The 14,815-nt window shown below is 45.2% G+C and overlaps 1 protein-coding gene across 1 annotated transcript; it reads left to right on the top strand.

Annotated features, from left to right (window-relative positions):
- The first annotated feature begins 1,815 nt into the window (after positions 1–1,815).
- On the top strand, positions 1,816–5,663 carry LOC134207405 (uncharacterized). Its single transcript, XM_062683129.1, has 2 exons — positions 1,816–1,834; positions 1,969–5,663. The coding sequence occupies exons 1-2, from the start codon at positions 1,816–1,818 to the stop codon at positions 5,661–5,663; spliced, it is 3,714 nt and encodes a 1,237-aa protein (XP_062539113.1).
- Positions 5,664–14,815: the final 9,152 nt, after the last annotated feature.

The following is a 14,815-nucleotide window of genomic DNA, read 5'->3' on the forward strand; positions in this document are numbered from 1 at the left end:
AGAGGCTACTAAATTGCAATTGAAGAGCAAAGAAACCATTTTCCCGGTAGTGACCGCAGTGCAATTTCGCCATCACAAAAAATAGCCACTCAGTGCGTGTGACACGACGAGTCCGAAACAAGAGATTGTTGTCGCCGTGAGTGTTTGTGTGGAGCGCCACGGTTGGAACGTAGTTTGCGAAGTGTTGCTTTTCGTGTCCGCACACTGAGTAAAGTGGACTCGCGTTGGCCAAAATTGTGTTTGGACGAATACTTTGCGAAACCGGAGAAAATTGAAAAAGTGCTAAAAGGTAGTGTTAAAAATGTCGGAGGAAGTGCTGAAGAAGAGGATGGGTGGAATTATTGAATCCATAGCGCTCCTGGAGTCCTACAAGAAGGATTTTGAGAAGGAGAAGCCGCCAGCAGGGCACGTCCAGGCATGGTCGGAAAAGCTGGAGTCTTTATACGAATTGTTCCATCGTTCCGCAGCTGAGTATGAGGCCTTACCGAGAAAAGAGGAGGAACCGGTGAGTCTGAAATCTGAAAGATTGAAATTTGATGCACGTTACTATTTCCTCCGTGCATTTTACATTAATAAAATGTCAGTGCCCATGAATTCTTCCGCCCAATCGCATCCACCCTCTCGCTGTGTAAAGCTTCCGGAGCTGAACCTTCCCAAGTTCTCCGGGAAGCTTGAAGACTGGTGCGCTTTCCGAGATTTGTTTAATTCGGCTGTAGGCTCCCGCACGGACATTGGCTCGGTCGAAAAACTCCAGTATCTGAAGGGATCCGTTCAGGGTGAAGCTGCACGTCTGCTGGAGCCAATCAAAACATCCGAGCAGGGGTATAGGGATGCCTGGAGAACTCTACGGCTGAGGTACGAGAATAAGCGGCAGCTGATCAAATGTCACATCAGGATGCTTTTCGAAGTTTCATCAATGAAGAAGGAGTCTGCGGATGAGCTGCTTGGTTTGGTCGACCGGTTCGAGCAACAAATCTCTGTGCTCAAGTCTCTTGGTGAGCCAGCAGATAAATGGAGCTCGATTCTCGTATATTTGCTATCCACCCGCCTGGACGCATGCACACTCCGCACCTGGGAGAGCCATTGTGCCAAGATGGATTCCGAGAACGTCGCTGCTGTACTTGGGGGGATCGCCACCAAGCAAGAAGATGAGGAAGCCGAGGGAATGCCGTCGTATGTGTCGATGGTAAACTTTCTGCAGAATCACGCTCGAGTCCTACAAGCAGCACCTCTAGATACAGCTCGCGAGGTACCATCGTTCCGAGACCGGAGGCTGAAAGTCCAGAAATCGGCATCGTATCCAGTTACGAGTTCATCGGTGACGCAATCTTCGCAACCGCTGCCTCTGTCGTCGACGTCTGCTTACAGGAAGTGTTTCATGCAGTGTGATGCCCCTCACTTCCTCTATCACTGTCCCAAGTTTCAGAAGCTCGACTTTAAGGGGAGAATCAACGTTGTGAGGCAGCACAATCTGTGCTTGAATTGTTTGCGCTCTACGTCTCACTTTGCACGGGACTGTCCAGCGCAAGGTTGTCATCGCTGCCAGCAGAGACACCATACGATTCTTCACGTCGCTAACTCCGCTCAGAGAAACACCCCGATGGAAGCTAGAGGGGAATCTAGTGTATCTGTTTCTGCTCCTCCTGCTTCGACTTCCTCCGGAGAATGCTCCCAATCCGGAAACCCGCATGTTGCCTGCGTGGCTTCCACCGACACCGTAACCTCCAGTATCGTCTTCCTTCCGACTGCGCTAGTCAACATTCGTGACAGCAAGGGCGCTTGTTACACTGCTCGTTGTCTGCTGGATAGTGCAGCATGACTTCATCGCACAGAGGTTGTGCGATCGCTTGAAGCTTCCTCGTCTACGACTGCTGGTTCCTGTCCGAGTGTGTGGTATCGGAGGAGCCACGACGTCGGTCACACATCAAGTTGTTGCTGCTCTTTCTTCCCGAGTTTCTCCGTTCGCAGTGAAGGCAAATGCCCTCGTTCTACCAAATATCACGGTGCGGTTACCACAAACCGCCACGGATCCTCGAAATTGGTCTGTCCCAGATCATGTGGATTTGGCAGATCCAACGTTTGCGATACCTGGCGACATCGATGTAATTCTGGGTAGCGCACATTTCTTCCGCTTACTACGTTATGGTTCCATCACGATCGGTGACCAGCTGCCGACGCTGCAGCGGACAGAATTTGGCTGGGTAGTTTCGGGCGGCTGCACACTGTTCAACCATGATCATTCGGATCCACGGACCTGCCATTTCAGCACTGAGTCCTCGCTCGAGGAATTCGTACATCGTTTCTGGTCCTTGGAAGAACTACACGACACCAAAGGATGGTCGCCTTCCGAGCGGTTCTGCGAAAAGCACTTCGTCGAGAACACCACACGCAATCCGGACGGGCGATACGTAGTAAGGCTTCCAAAACGGGAAGAACTTCTTTGGCAACTGGACAGCAACCACTACAACGCCACCCGTCGCTTCTACGCTCTGGAAAGATCCCTGTCGAGGGACACGGAGAAGAAGGCGATGTATTTTCGATTCATCCAGCAGTACGTGTCGTTGGGACATATGCGAGCGGTCACAGCCGAAGAACTGGACGTCAAACCCCAGTACGTTTTGCCTCATCACGCGGTGATGAAACCAGAGAGCACGACTACGAAGTTGCGCACGGTATTCGATGCTTCCTGTCGGTCAAGAACCGGACTTTCGCTCAACGACATACTGATAGCTGGACCTACTATCCAAGACGACATCGTGTGCTTGATTTTACGTTTCCGCATGTACCGTTTCGTTGTGTCTGCTGACATAGAGAAAATGTTCCGGCAAATTCTGGTGCATCCGAGCGATCAACCACTACTACGGATCCTCTGGCGTGGCGACAAGGATTCGCCACTAACGACATTCCAGCTTCTCACCGTTACGTACGGTACCAATAGCGCTCCATTTCTGGCGGCTCGTACATTGCAGAAGCTCGCCGATGATGAAGAATCTCGCTTCCCACTGGCCGCACAAGTCGTTCGCAACGATTTCTACGTCGACAATCTGCTCACTGGGGCAGATAATATTTCGGATCTGATCGTCGTGTGTGATCAGCTGATTCAAATCATGAGTGCAGGTGGCATGTCGCTTCGTCAATGGTCGTCGAATAGCCAAGAGATCCTTGACACCATTCCCGTTGACCTTCGTGAAACAGAACTGGATCGGGAAAGTTTTGTTACTGATTTGGGGCTCCGTTGGGAGCCATCTACGGACCTTCTCTCCTTCAAGCAACCGAAGTGGGTCGGCTGCGAACGGTTGACGAAACGCATTATACTTTCGTTTATTAGTAGCCTGTTTGACCCGCTGGGTTTGATTGGTCCGTTCATCGTCAAGTTGAAGATTTTGCTGCAGATGTTGTGGAAGCTGCAGCTGGACTGGGACATTGAGGTACCAGCTGGATTCGCACGGGCTTGGTCAAAGCTTCAACAGAGCATACACCTACTCAGCCAACTGAAGATTCATCGACAAGTTGTAGAAACGAATGCCCAACTGGAGATTCACGGTTTTTGTGACGCTTCGCTAGACGCTTACGGAGCTTGCCTTTATCTCCGATCAGTTTCGACAGGCGTTTCGGTCGCAGTACACCTCGTCACCGCAAAATCGAAGGTCGCTCCACTTGGGAGCCAATCTATACCGAGACTCGAACTGTGTGCTGCACTCCTACTGGCCCATCTCCTCACGAAGTTCTCTAACAGCGTCGATATCAACTGCAAGGTTTACCTCTGGTCTGACTCGACGATCGTCCTGAACTGGCTTGCAGCAACACCGTCGACCTGGGAAGTTTACGTCGCAAACCGTGTAGCTGAAATACAGGAACTGACCGCACATGCCTGCTGGCACCATGTTGCCTCCGGCGACAATCCCGCTGATCTAATCTCCCGTGGCACTACGCTCGATGTTCTTCTTGACAATTTGCTATGGTGGCATGGCGCGCCTTGGCTGTCGAAAGCTGAAGAAGAATGGCCACAATCGTCGTTTGCATCAATACCCGCTTTCGAGATGGAAAGACGCAAGGTTGTCGCACTTCCAGTCGTCGTAGAAGACGCCGACGTCATCGATCGCTACTCCAGTCTCAGTCGACTCCTTCGCGTTTCTTCGTGGTGTCATCGTTTCGTGGAAAACATTCGGCGAAAGGCACAAGGACAGCAAGCGCAAAGTGGACCCCTAATGCCGGAAGAAATCGACTGTACACTGATGCGGTTGGTTCAAAGGGTGCAGCAGCAGCATTTCCCCTCCGAATACCGCCGTCTGGCCAACAACCAACAAGTTGACCGCCGATCCAGGCTTAGATTTCTCCACCCGCGGCTGGTTGATGGTCTTATTCGTCTTGGCGGCCGGTTACACAATGCGCACATTGCGGTAGACGTGAAGCACCCTGTTCTCCTGCCTCCGAAACATAGGCTCACCATCCTCATAGCCAGACAGGCGCATCTTAATACACATCACGGTGGACCTGAACTACTGTTATCCACCCTTCGCCGAAGATTTTGGCCTCTTGGCGGCCGGAATCTGGTCCGCAAAGTTTACCATGATTGCTTCACCTGCACAAGGATGAGACCATCACCACTGCAACAGTTGATGGGGGACCTTCCTGCTGTACGAGTGCATCAAGCGTACCCGTTCCAAAACGTTGGAATCGACTACGCGGGTCCTGTTTACGTTCGAACTGCGAATACCCGACGAACCGTACTGGTCAAGGGATACATTGCAGTATTTGTCTGCCTCGCTACAAAGGCCGTTCATTTGGAACTGGTCAACAGCCTCACAACGGAAGCATTTATTGCCTGTCTACGCCGGTTCATCGGTCGTCGTGGCAAGCCCTCCAACATCTATTGCGATAACGCACAGACATTCGTCGGTGCTCACCGGGAGCTGGAAGAACTTCGACGTAGATTCGTGTCTCAGCAACACCGAGAAGCAGTAAGCAATACATTTGCTGAAGACGGAGTACACTTCCACTTCATCCCTCCACGATCTCCCAATTTTGGAGGAATATGGGAAGCCTGCGTGAAGTCCACCAAGAATCTGCTCCGCAAGATAATGGGAAACGCACACTTCACCGAGTCGGAGTTCATTACTGCATTGATTCAAGTCGAAGCTCAGTTAAACTCGCGGCCAATTACACCGTTGCCGAACAGTCCGGATGACCAACTGGCCCTTACACCGGGACATTTCCTGGCGGGTAGACCACTAAATGCCACACCGGAACCCGATCTATCTGAGGTTCCAGAGAATCGGTTATCCAGATGGAGAAGAGTGCAGAAAGTGACGCGCAATTTTTGGAATCGTTGGCATAACGAGTATCTGCAAACGTTGCAGAAACGCTACCGTTGGACAGAAGAACTGGACAACGTTATGGTTGGTTCGATCGTTGCACTCAAGGACGAGAAGCTACCACCACAGAAGTGGTCACTTGGTCGGATTTTGACAATAAGACCTGGCCACGATGGTTTAGTTCGAGTAGCAACAGTACGAACAAGCTCCGGGACGTCAGATCGTGCAGTATCTAAGCTGTGTCTACTTCCAACGGAAATTGATCCGGTGAGAATTCGCCTTCGCCCGCTCGATCCTGCGTTCAATAATCGATCGGCATCTTCAATGGGAGCCGATCAACGAGAATGACCGCCAGACTTTCAGTTTGGCCCTAGCTCGGGGGAAACGAGCACTGTTCCTGGAGCATCTCTAAAAAAAACAAGCCTTTGCCGCGTAGATGAAAATCTCGTGGCCAAGACTTAACGCAAGTTAAGTATTTTTTCATCACTCGCAAACCCTCTGAATATTCAGCCGTCGTTCCTTGCAGCTCCAGGACCATCTACATCAACCTACTTCTACACCAACACATTTCAACACACTTCCTCCTCGGGAAACAACCTGCGATCATCGCATTGTACTTGGCGCCGGGTACAATCGTCGTGAGCAGCACACCATACTCTCGTTAGAAGGACGTCTCGCCGAAACCAGTTCCAGAGACAACAGGGTTCCGTATGGAACAAAGCCTTTGCCGCGTAGATTCGCATAGCGATCTCGCGGCACGGGGCTTAACACAAGTTGAGTATCCCATTTGTTCCATAAATCCAACCTTTTCGTACAGGATTTTCTCATTCGCCAGAATCACCTTCGGGGATGTTGATCCCGCTTCGCTACGTGAAGACCTGTACCATAAGGAACGAGACACTGCAGCCGATAATGATGTAAAGGATTTTCATTTGGCGGCCGGGATGTTCAATACTTCACGGAATCCTGAAAAATCTTAAATGAAAATTGTATATAATAAAAATTGAATTTGTAAATAGTTAACCCTTACCTTTAAGTCCACTAATCCTAGAATAATCAAAAAGTTATTATGTACATATTTTTGATCATCGATATTCCCATAGTGCGCAAAACATGTATTGTAAATAGTTTATTTAGTTTAACTGGCAACCCTTCCGCCAGTATGTTTATGCGCAACATAATAAACAACAACAGTTGAAATAAAATCTCGTCGCGAGCTGGTTTTTCTTGTGGAAGAAACAGCCAATTAGTTGCCGTGTGTCTCCCTGCGTCAAAGGGGAATCAATTCTTAGTGGTAGAAAGTGCAGGAATTGAACGGAAACCGCAAAAGTGATCCGTGGCGAAGAGAAGATAGATATGAGCATGAGCATGAGCATGATTGACCGCCCACGGTTGCTACTCCGTTATTGCCAGGTCAGCTGTAATTACACAGAGAACCAACAGATGACATTTGGGACTAACATCATCCTCAATGTGTAAAAACTGGTGACCCAATATAAAGCAATACCAGCGCCGGCCGTGTCCGAATGCAGGTCAATTGAGGAATGGGTAGGAAAATGTTGACGTGATACTCGCTTTGATGGAAGCCGACGAGTCATCTGCACTTCCACGAGAAATCACTGGGAGGTTGGATATATGAGGTAGGGCATGTAGCGGGGTTCGTTTTGGTAAACGGTATGCTGTGTGAAACGTGTAGTTTGATTATCGTGCACTAAATAGTTCAATCACTGACCGCACAAAGTAGAACAAAAACTCCGTGATCTCGAGACCGTTCTGTTATGAACAAACACGTCCGACCGCGCACTTAATTATTTGAATAACTTACCGCACAAAGCAGAACAAAAAACCGTGGTCTCGAGACCGTTCTACTTTTAAATAAACAATTTTTATCGCACACTAATTATTTTTAAATCTTTTACCTTTATGGTCCCGCGACTTCTTCGTACGTTTCGGCTTCTGCGTACTAGGGATCGCGTTTCTATGAACGAATCGTCGCGCACTTATAAACTCTATCAACTTTTATTTATTACGTGCATCATCCCGCACATAAGAGAAAATCTCGCATAATATAAGCTCGATTAACTTTAACATACCGAGACACTTCCACCGAATAGACGCGCACTTTAACACGATCTTTCAAGCACTATTCCAATTATTACCAGGATTTAGGAATGGAAATGGACATATTTTAGGCCATTTATTCCGCAATGCAGTCAATAAAATCAAATTCATTATCAGTTCCACACGAAGAAGCTTATACATGAAAAAGGTAGAATGTAATAAACATAAACAATTTAATTGGTGTATTGATTTTAACAATATTACTAAAAAAATAGTTATAATGAATATGATATGAGCACTGTCCATAAACTACGCTGAAATGCAAATTCGACATATATTGCAGCAAAAGAGTACAAACCCAGACAAACAATTCCAGTTATCTGTAAACCATCATTGTTCATCTCATTTACTTTCGTTGTGTGAAATCCACTATTTCTTCAAATAACATGTAAAATATAAATGCATAAAGTTCAAAGCTATTTTTAAATCGATGAACTATTTGAAGTATGGAAAAATAAGAATATATATCTCGCGCTTAGCCCCACAGGGGCGCAACCGTACTGATCGACCTCCTCTTGATCGATTTTATGTTTTGTTAATAACTCAATTGTTTCAAAAGCTACAACCGTGATTATTGGTTCTGGTGCAAGATACAATCATCCTTTATCACATCAAATCATTAAATCATCGACAAACTAGCGCAATGCGGTACAATAATAAAAAGAAAACATCGACTAAGAGAAATCGATCAACACAGCTACGCCCCTATGAAACTAAGCGCGAGATATGAAGCGCTAGATTATGAAGAAACGCATGAGATCATCATGCTGACGTTGAAAGGGATCAAAATAATTTGAAAAGAACTTTTTTTTATGATTTGTGATTTTTATGTGGTACATATCAACACGTTGTAACAAGCTGCAACAAAAGAGGGGCTGGTTCGAGGTAGCAGATTTTTACTAATTTAGTGACATAATTTACGTATAAGAAAAGAAATTTAAATATAGAGGAATTATTAACGTAATACGGGAAACACGAACAATCATCCAATGACCCTCATTTTATTACTCTATGCAAATATTTTTCCTTCAAAAAGTGGGGAGTGCCTCTCCGAGTAAGATTCAGTAAACTCAGATGAAAAAAAGTGTTAACTACTTATCTTGAATGCAGCCTATCTTCCGGTAATCTTCTGTTACATCTCTCAACATTAAATGTTCTTATATCAGATTGGAAGCTTGATTTTTCTAATTCCCGAACATTTTGCGTACTTTACAATAGCTAAACCAAACACCTAGTACCGTGGATGCCAGGATTTTGATTCGCGGCATCTCATCGTACATATCAATTCGTCACATACCTGACTCTGCAAACTGTAGATTTGTTACCAAGTTCCAATCGCTGACCAAATCCTCCTTGTCCATGGACCTAGATGGTCTAGTTCGGTACTTCGCTTTCCCAATCGGACTCACCAGCTCCATTTGCCTTCTAATTCAGCACACCGTCGATCGAACTTAACCCGGTAGAATCATCTACAGTCGGCGGATATATCTGCCGTCCTCATCTCCTGCTTTATAAGCTTGACTTCATGGAAGTTGCACCGGCTTGAATTTGTATTTCGAAAAACATTTTCGGCAGTAAAAAATCTTCTGTCAAAAAAATACGTCTGCTCATGAGCCTTGACTACTACGATCTCCCCGTGGCGAAGAGAAGATAGATATAATAGAGAAAGTGATCGAATACAGTCCAAAACTAAATCGAAGCAATTACGCTAATTACTGTACAATATCTTTGAAGTATGTATTCGTGCGAAAAATGAACCCTAAGGTCTTAGACGCTTTAGAAGTAATGTATCCGATGTGATCTTTAAAATTCAATCTCTTATCTATAACAACGCCTAGGTCTTTGATGGACGAAACCCTATTTAAGACGAATTAAGTACTGTCCATTTAATTCCACTAGTTAATTTTCGTAATCTTTGCAGATACGTATTTCGACCACAACTGTGTGGTCGTCTTCAGTGTCTTGTACTTGACTCGACTTGAAGAAAACAATCGCAACTTACACTATTTATACTACGCTAGGTACCTAATCTAATCTTATTTGCCTACTTTATTTACCTATACAGTAAATTACTTTATTGTTTAGGTAGAAACTTGAAGAGCCAAGAGCTGCCATTTCCCTGATCCTTATTCAACAGCGCTGTTTGTACCTGTCGGTGGATTTCCAAACTCTCAGCTACATCGAGTTTCCATGGGGAAGAGACATTTCTTAAGATTTTAATATTTGATGCCGTAATTGGGTGATTTTCCTTATACACATGCTCTGCTACCTTAGATCTAAATTCGTAATGTAATCCCTTATCGTTTTCTCTTTTCGCCTTACTCACTTCCGCCATATGTTCCTTGAACCTTATATCTAATGATCTTTTGTTTGGCCTACATAGATTTTCACATTGAGAACAACTTATCTTATAAACGCCTGCCTTATTCAACATTTCTACTTTATCCTTCGTTGAACCCAATAGAGACTTGAGTTGGTTGCTTCTACTGGAGAATACTAGATCGATGCCGAATTTCCTTAGTCGAGGGCGTAGCTGGTTGGTGATGTGTTTATCATATGGGACCGAAACTCTTTTCAGCGGCTCCTCTATCGGTGTCAGCGTTGTATGTCCATTTCGTCGTAGGGTCCTTTCCTTCTTGTTGATGATCGCTCGTATAGTCCTCTCCTGGTATCCGTTGATCTTCGCTGTTTCCAAGATGTATTGTAGTTCCTTCGTTTTCCTTCTTCGCTCAGGGGTATCGTCTGCATCCTGTGGATCATGTGATGAAATGCTGCCATTTTATGTTGGTACGAATGGTTCGATGTATATGGGATGACTCTCATGGTGTTCGTGGGCTTCCTGTAGATTTCGAGGCTCAATGTTGTATTTGCTTCCCTGATGACTAGTAGATCCAAGAAAGGTAGTTTACCTTCTTTTTCCTCTTCGAAGGTAAATTTGATGTCCTTATGCACGTTGTTTATCGCTTCAAAAATCCTGGGTAGATCTTTTCGGTTGATGATGCTGAAAATGTCGTCGACGTATCTCCACCACTTCTGGGGTAGTATTCCTTGTTCTTGTAGGTTGTTCTCCAGATTCGCCATGAACAGTTCGCACAAAAACGGTGATAGCGGATTTCCCATCGGTGCTCCTTTCGTCTGTTTATAGTAGTTGCCACGAAATGTGAAGTAGTTCTCCGTCATGCATAGCCTTGCCAGATTTAGGTACATCTTCACCTTTCCTCGCCATGTTGTTTCCGTCCTTTGTGTTAGCAGCCAATCCTCTAGAAGATTCAGAGCATCTTTCACTGGAACGCTAGGGAACAATGCCGCTACGTCGAATGATACCATTATGTCCTCTTCTTCGATGTGTCCTGATTCCAACAGTTTCTGGGCGAACTCCTGGGTGTTGATGACTGACCTGCTGGGGAATGGTTTCGGCATACTTTGGAACTCCTTTACCAACCATTTGGCTATGTTTTGGGTAGGGGAACCCACTGATGAAACTATCTCTCGCATCTCCTTGCCGGGTTTATGGATTTTTGGTAGTCCTTTAATCCTAGGTAGAACCGGGTTTACTGTCTTCACTCGGGCTTCTCCGATGATCGCCTTACACTCCTTTATTGTTTTGTCCGTGAGTCGTATTAATCCTGGTAGCGGATCCACTCTCAAATGTCTATAAGGTCCTCCGTTGATTTTCGTCGTCATCTGTTCGTCGTAGTCCTCTTTATCCATTACCACTACTGCGTTTCCCTTATCGGCTTTTACGTAGTATACTGGTTTTTCCTTAAGCTCCTTTAGAATCCTCCTTTCGTCATGGTTCGTTGTCCCGTGCCGTCCTTCTTTGATGGCGTCTGCCACGATGTTCCTCGCTGTATTTTGATCCTGTTGCTCGATGTTTCGGGAAATCGCTGTCTCCATGTCCACGATGATCTGTTCCACGTCTGATTTCTGTGTGATCGCATACCCCAGTCCCTTGTTGAGGTGAGCTAGTTGTTCCTCCGTAAACTGCTGTGTCGAACGGTTCACGACGAATCCTTCGATGATCTGTACGGTGGGTTTGTCAGTACGGATTTCCTCTGCTGATTTTACTCGCAATTTGTTCATTTTTTCCTGTGCAGTCTCCGCTTCCGGTCTGATTCACATTCTTTCACATTCACATTTCACATTCTGATTCACATTCGGAGGAACAACTAGCTCACCTCAACAAGGGACTGGGGTATGCGATCACACAGAAATCAGACGTGGAACAGATCATCGTGGACATGGAGACAGCGATTTGAAACATCGAGCAACAGGATCAAAATACAGCGAGGAACATCGTGGCAGACGCCATCAAAGAAGGACGGCACGGGACAACGAACCATGACGAAAGGAGGATTCTAAAGGAGCTTAAGGAAAAACCAGTATACTACGTAAAAGCCGATAAGGGAAACGCAGTAGTGGTAATGGATAAAGAGGACTACGACGAACAGATGACGACGAAAATCAACGGAGGACCTTATAGACATTTGAGAGTGGATCCGCTACCAGGATTAATACGACTCACGGACAAAACAATAAAGGAGTGTAAGGCGATCATCGGAGAAGCCCGAGTGAAGACAGTAAACCCGGTTCTACCTAGGATTAAAGGACTACCAAAAATCCATAAACCCGGCAAGGAGATGCGAGAGATAGTTTCATCAGTGGGTTCCCTACCCAAAACATAGCCAAATGGTTGGTAAAGGAGTTCCAAAGTATGCCGAAACCATTCCCCAGCAGGTCAGTCATCAACACCCAGGAGTTCGCCCAGAAACTGTTGGAATCAGGACACATCGAAGAAGAGGACATAATGGTATCATTCGACGTAGCGGCATTGTTCCCTAGCGTTCCAGTGAAAGATGCTCTGAATCTTCTAGAGGATTGGCTGCTAACACAAAGGACGGAAACAACATGGCGAGGAAAGGTGAAGATGTACCTAAATCTGGCAAGGCTATGCATGACGGAGAACTACTTCACATTTCGTGGCAACTACTATAAACAGACGAAAGGAGCACCGATGGGAAATCCGCTATCACCGTTTTTGTGCGAACTGTTCATGGCGAATCTGGAGAACAACCTACAAGAACAAGGAATACTACCCCAGAAGTGGTGGAGATACGTCGACGACATTTTCAGCATCATCAACCGAAAAGATCTACCCAGGATTTTGGAAGCGATAAACAACGTGCATAAGGACATCAAATTTACCTTCGAAGAGGAAAAAGAAGGTAAACTACCTTTCTTGGATCTACTAGTCATCAGGGAAGCAAATACAACATTGAGCCTCGAAATCTACAGGAAGCCCACGAACACCATGAGAGTCATCCCATATACATCGAACCATTCGTACCAACATAAAATGGCAGCATTTCATCACATGATCCACAGGATGCAGACGACACCCTGAGCGAAGAAGGAAAAACGAAGGAACTACAATACATCTTGGAAACAGCGAAGATCAACGGATACCAGGAGAGGACTATACGAGCGATCATCAACAAGAAGGAAAGGACCCTACGACGAAATGGACATACAACGCTGACACCGATAGAGGAGCCGCTGAAAAGAGTTTCGGTCCCATATGATAAACACATCACCAACCAGCTACGCCCTCGACTAAGGAAATTCGGCATCGATCTAGTATTCTCCAGTAGAAGCAACCAACTCAAGTCTCTATTGGGTTCAACGAAGGATAAAGTAGAAATGTTGAATAAGGCAGGCGTTTATAAGATAAGTTGTTCTCAATGTGAAAAAATCTATGTAGGCCAAACAAAAGATCATTAGATATAAGGTTCAAGGAACATATGGCGGAAGTGAGTAAGGCGAAAAGAGAAACGATAAGGGATTACATTACGAATTTAGATCTAAGGTAGCAGAGCATGTGTATAAGGAAAATCACCCAATTACGGCATCAAATATTAAAATCTTAAGAAATGTCTCTTCCCATGGAAACTCGATGTAGCTGAGAGTTTGGAAATCCACCGACAGGTACAAACAGCGCTGTTGAATAAGGATCAGGGAAATGGCAGCTCTTGGCTCTTCAAGTTTCTACCTAAACAATAAAGTAATTTACTGTATAGGTAAATAAAGCAGGCAAATAAGATTAGATTAGGTACCTAGCGTAGTATAAATAGTGTAAGTTGCGATTGTTTTCTTCAAGTCGAGTCAAGTACAAGACACTGAAGACGACCACACAGTTGTGGTCGAAATACGTATCTGCAAAGATTACGAAAATTAACTAGTGGAATTAAATGGACAGTACTTAATTCGTCTTAGACGGTTTAATACATTCCACTAAAAGAGCTTAATATATTTTTCTGAAACCCTATTGATAGATTCACCCTCTATCGAGTAATCAAACAGGACAGTAGAGTGCTTTCTTGTGAACGATATAATCGAGCATTTAGAAGGGTTCAAACACATACGATTGATGGTGCACCAGTTTTTAAAGTTATCGATCTCATTTTGCAGAGTAGCAGCTTCCTGGAGACTGCTTACTTCGTAGAAAAGTTTAAAAGCATCAGCGTGTGAAGATTTTTGGCATTTGAGTTGGAGGTTAACATCGTTTAAGTAAAGTTAAAATAGGAAAGGCCCAAACTACCCTTTGGAACACCAGAAGCAACGAGAAATGGTACAGAGGTGGCTTCTCCTATTTTAACCGACATAGAGCGACCGTTCATGTAGGTATTAAGCCAGTCCAAGAGTGATCCAGAAATTCCAAGACGTTCCAGCTTAGCAATCATAATTTTGTGGTTGATTGTGTCAAACGTTGCTGAGAAATCTGTGTATATTGCATCCACCTGCTTGTGTGCTTCCATGGACTTGATGATAAGCGATGTGTATGCAACAAGGTTCGTTGAAGTCGATGCTGATTCCGTAAATCATAGTCAATGCAATTGTGCTTGATAAAGTCCAGAACAATAAGCTCGAATAGTTTTGATGTAGCACACAAGGCTGCTATACCACGGTAGTTTTTGTTTTTGAATACAGGGAAAACGAAAGATTTTTTCCAAGTATTGGGAAATGATCCAGTGCGAATAGAGCGGTTAAAAATAATCGATAAAAGCCGCGAAAGGGAACGGCTGCATCTTTTCAGGACGATGGCAGGAATTCCATCTGGACCAGGATTACAGGAACTTTTGAGGCGTGCACAAGCTGATTCGATGGCGTTGCAGGTGATGTCTGGATGAGGACCAACAGTAGCACGTTGAGGAACTTTTGAAGCAGCATCTAACACTACTTGTTGATGCTCTAGCTGCTCATCAACGAAAACCGAGGCAAATTTTTCGCGAAACAGTTTACATACAGCTGCAATGTAGATAGACCTGTTTACCATTTTCAAAAGTACTCTAGATTCAAAGTGCCACCCCTCTATTTTATTG

The sequence above is a fragment of the Armigeres subalbatus genome, chromosome 1, assembly GCF_024139115.2.
Source record: "Armigeres subalbatus isolate Guangzhou_Male chromosome 1, GZ_Asu_2, whole genome shotgun sequence".
Lineage (NCBI taxonomy): Eukaryota > Metazoa > Arthropoda > Insecta > Diptera > Culicidae > Armigeres > Armigeres subalbatus.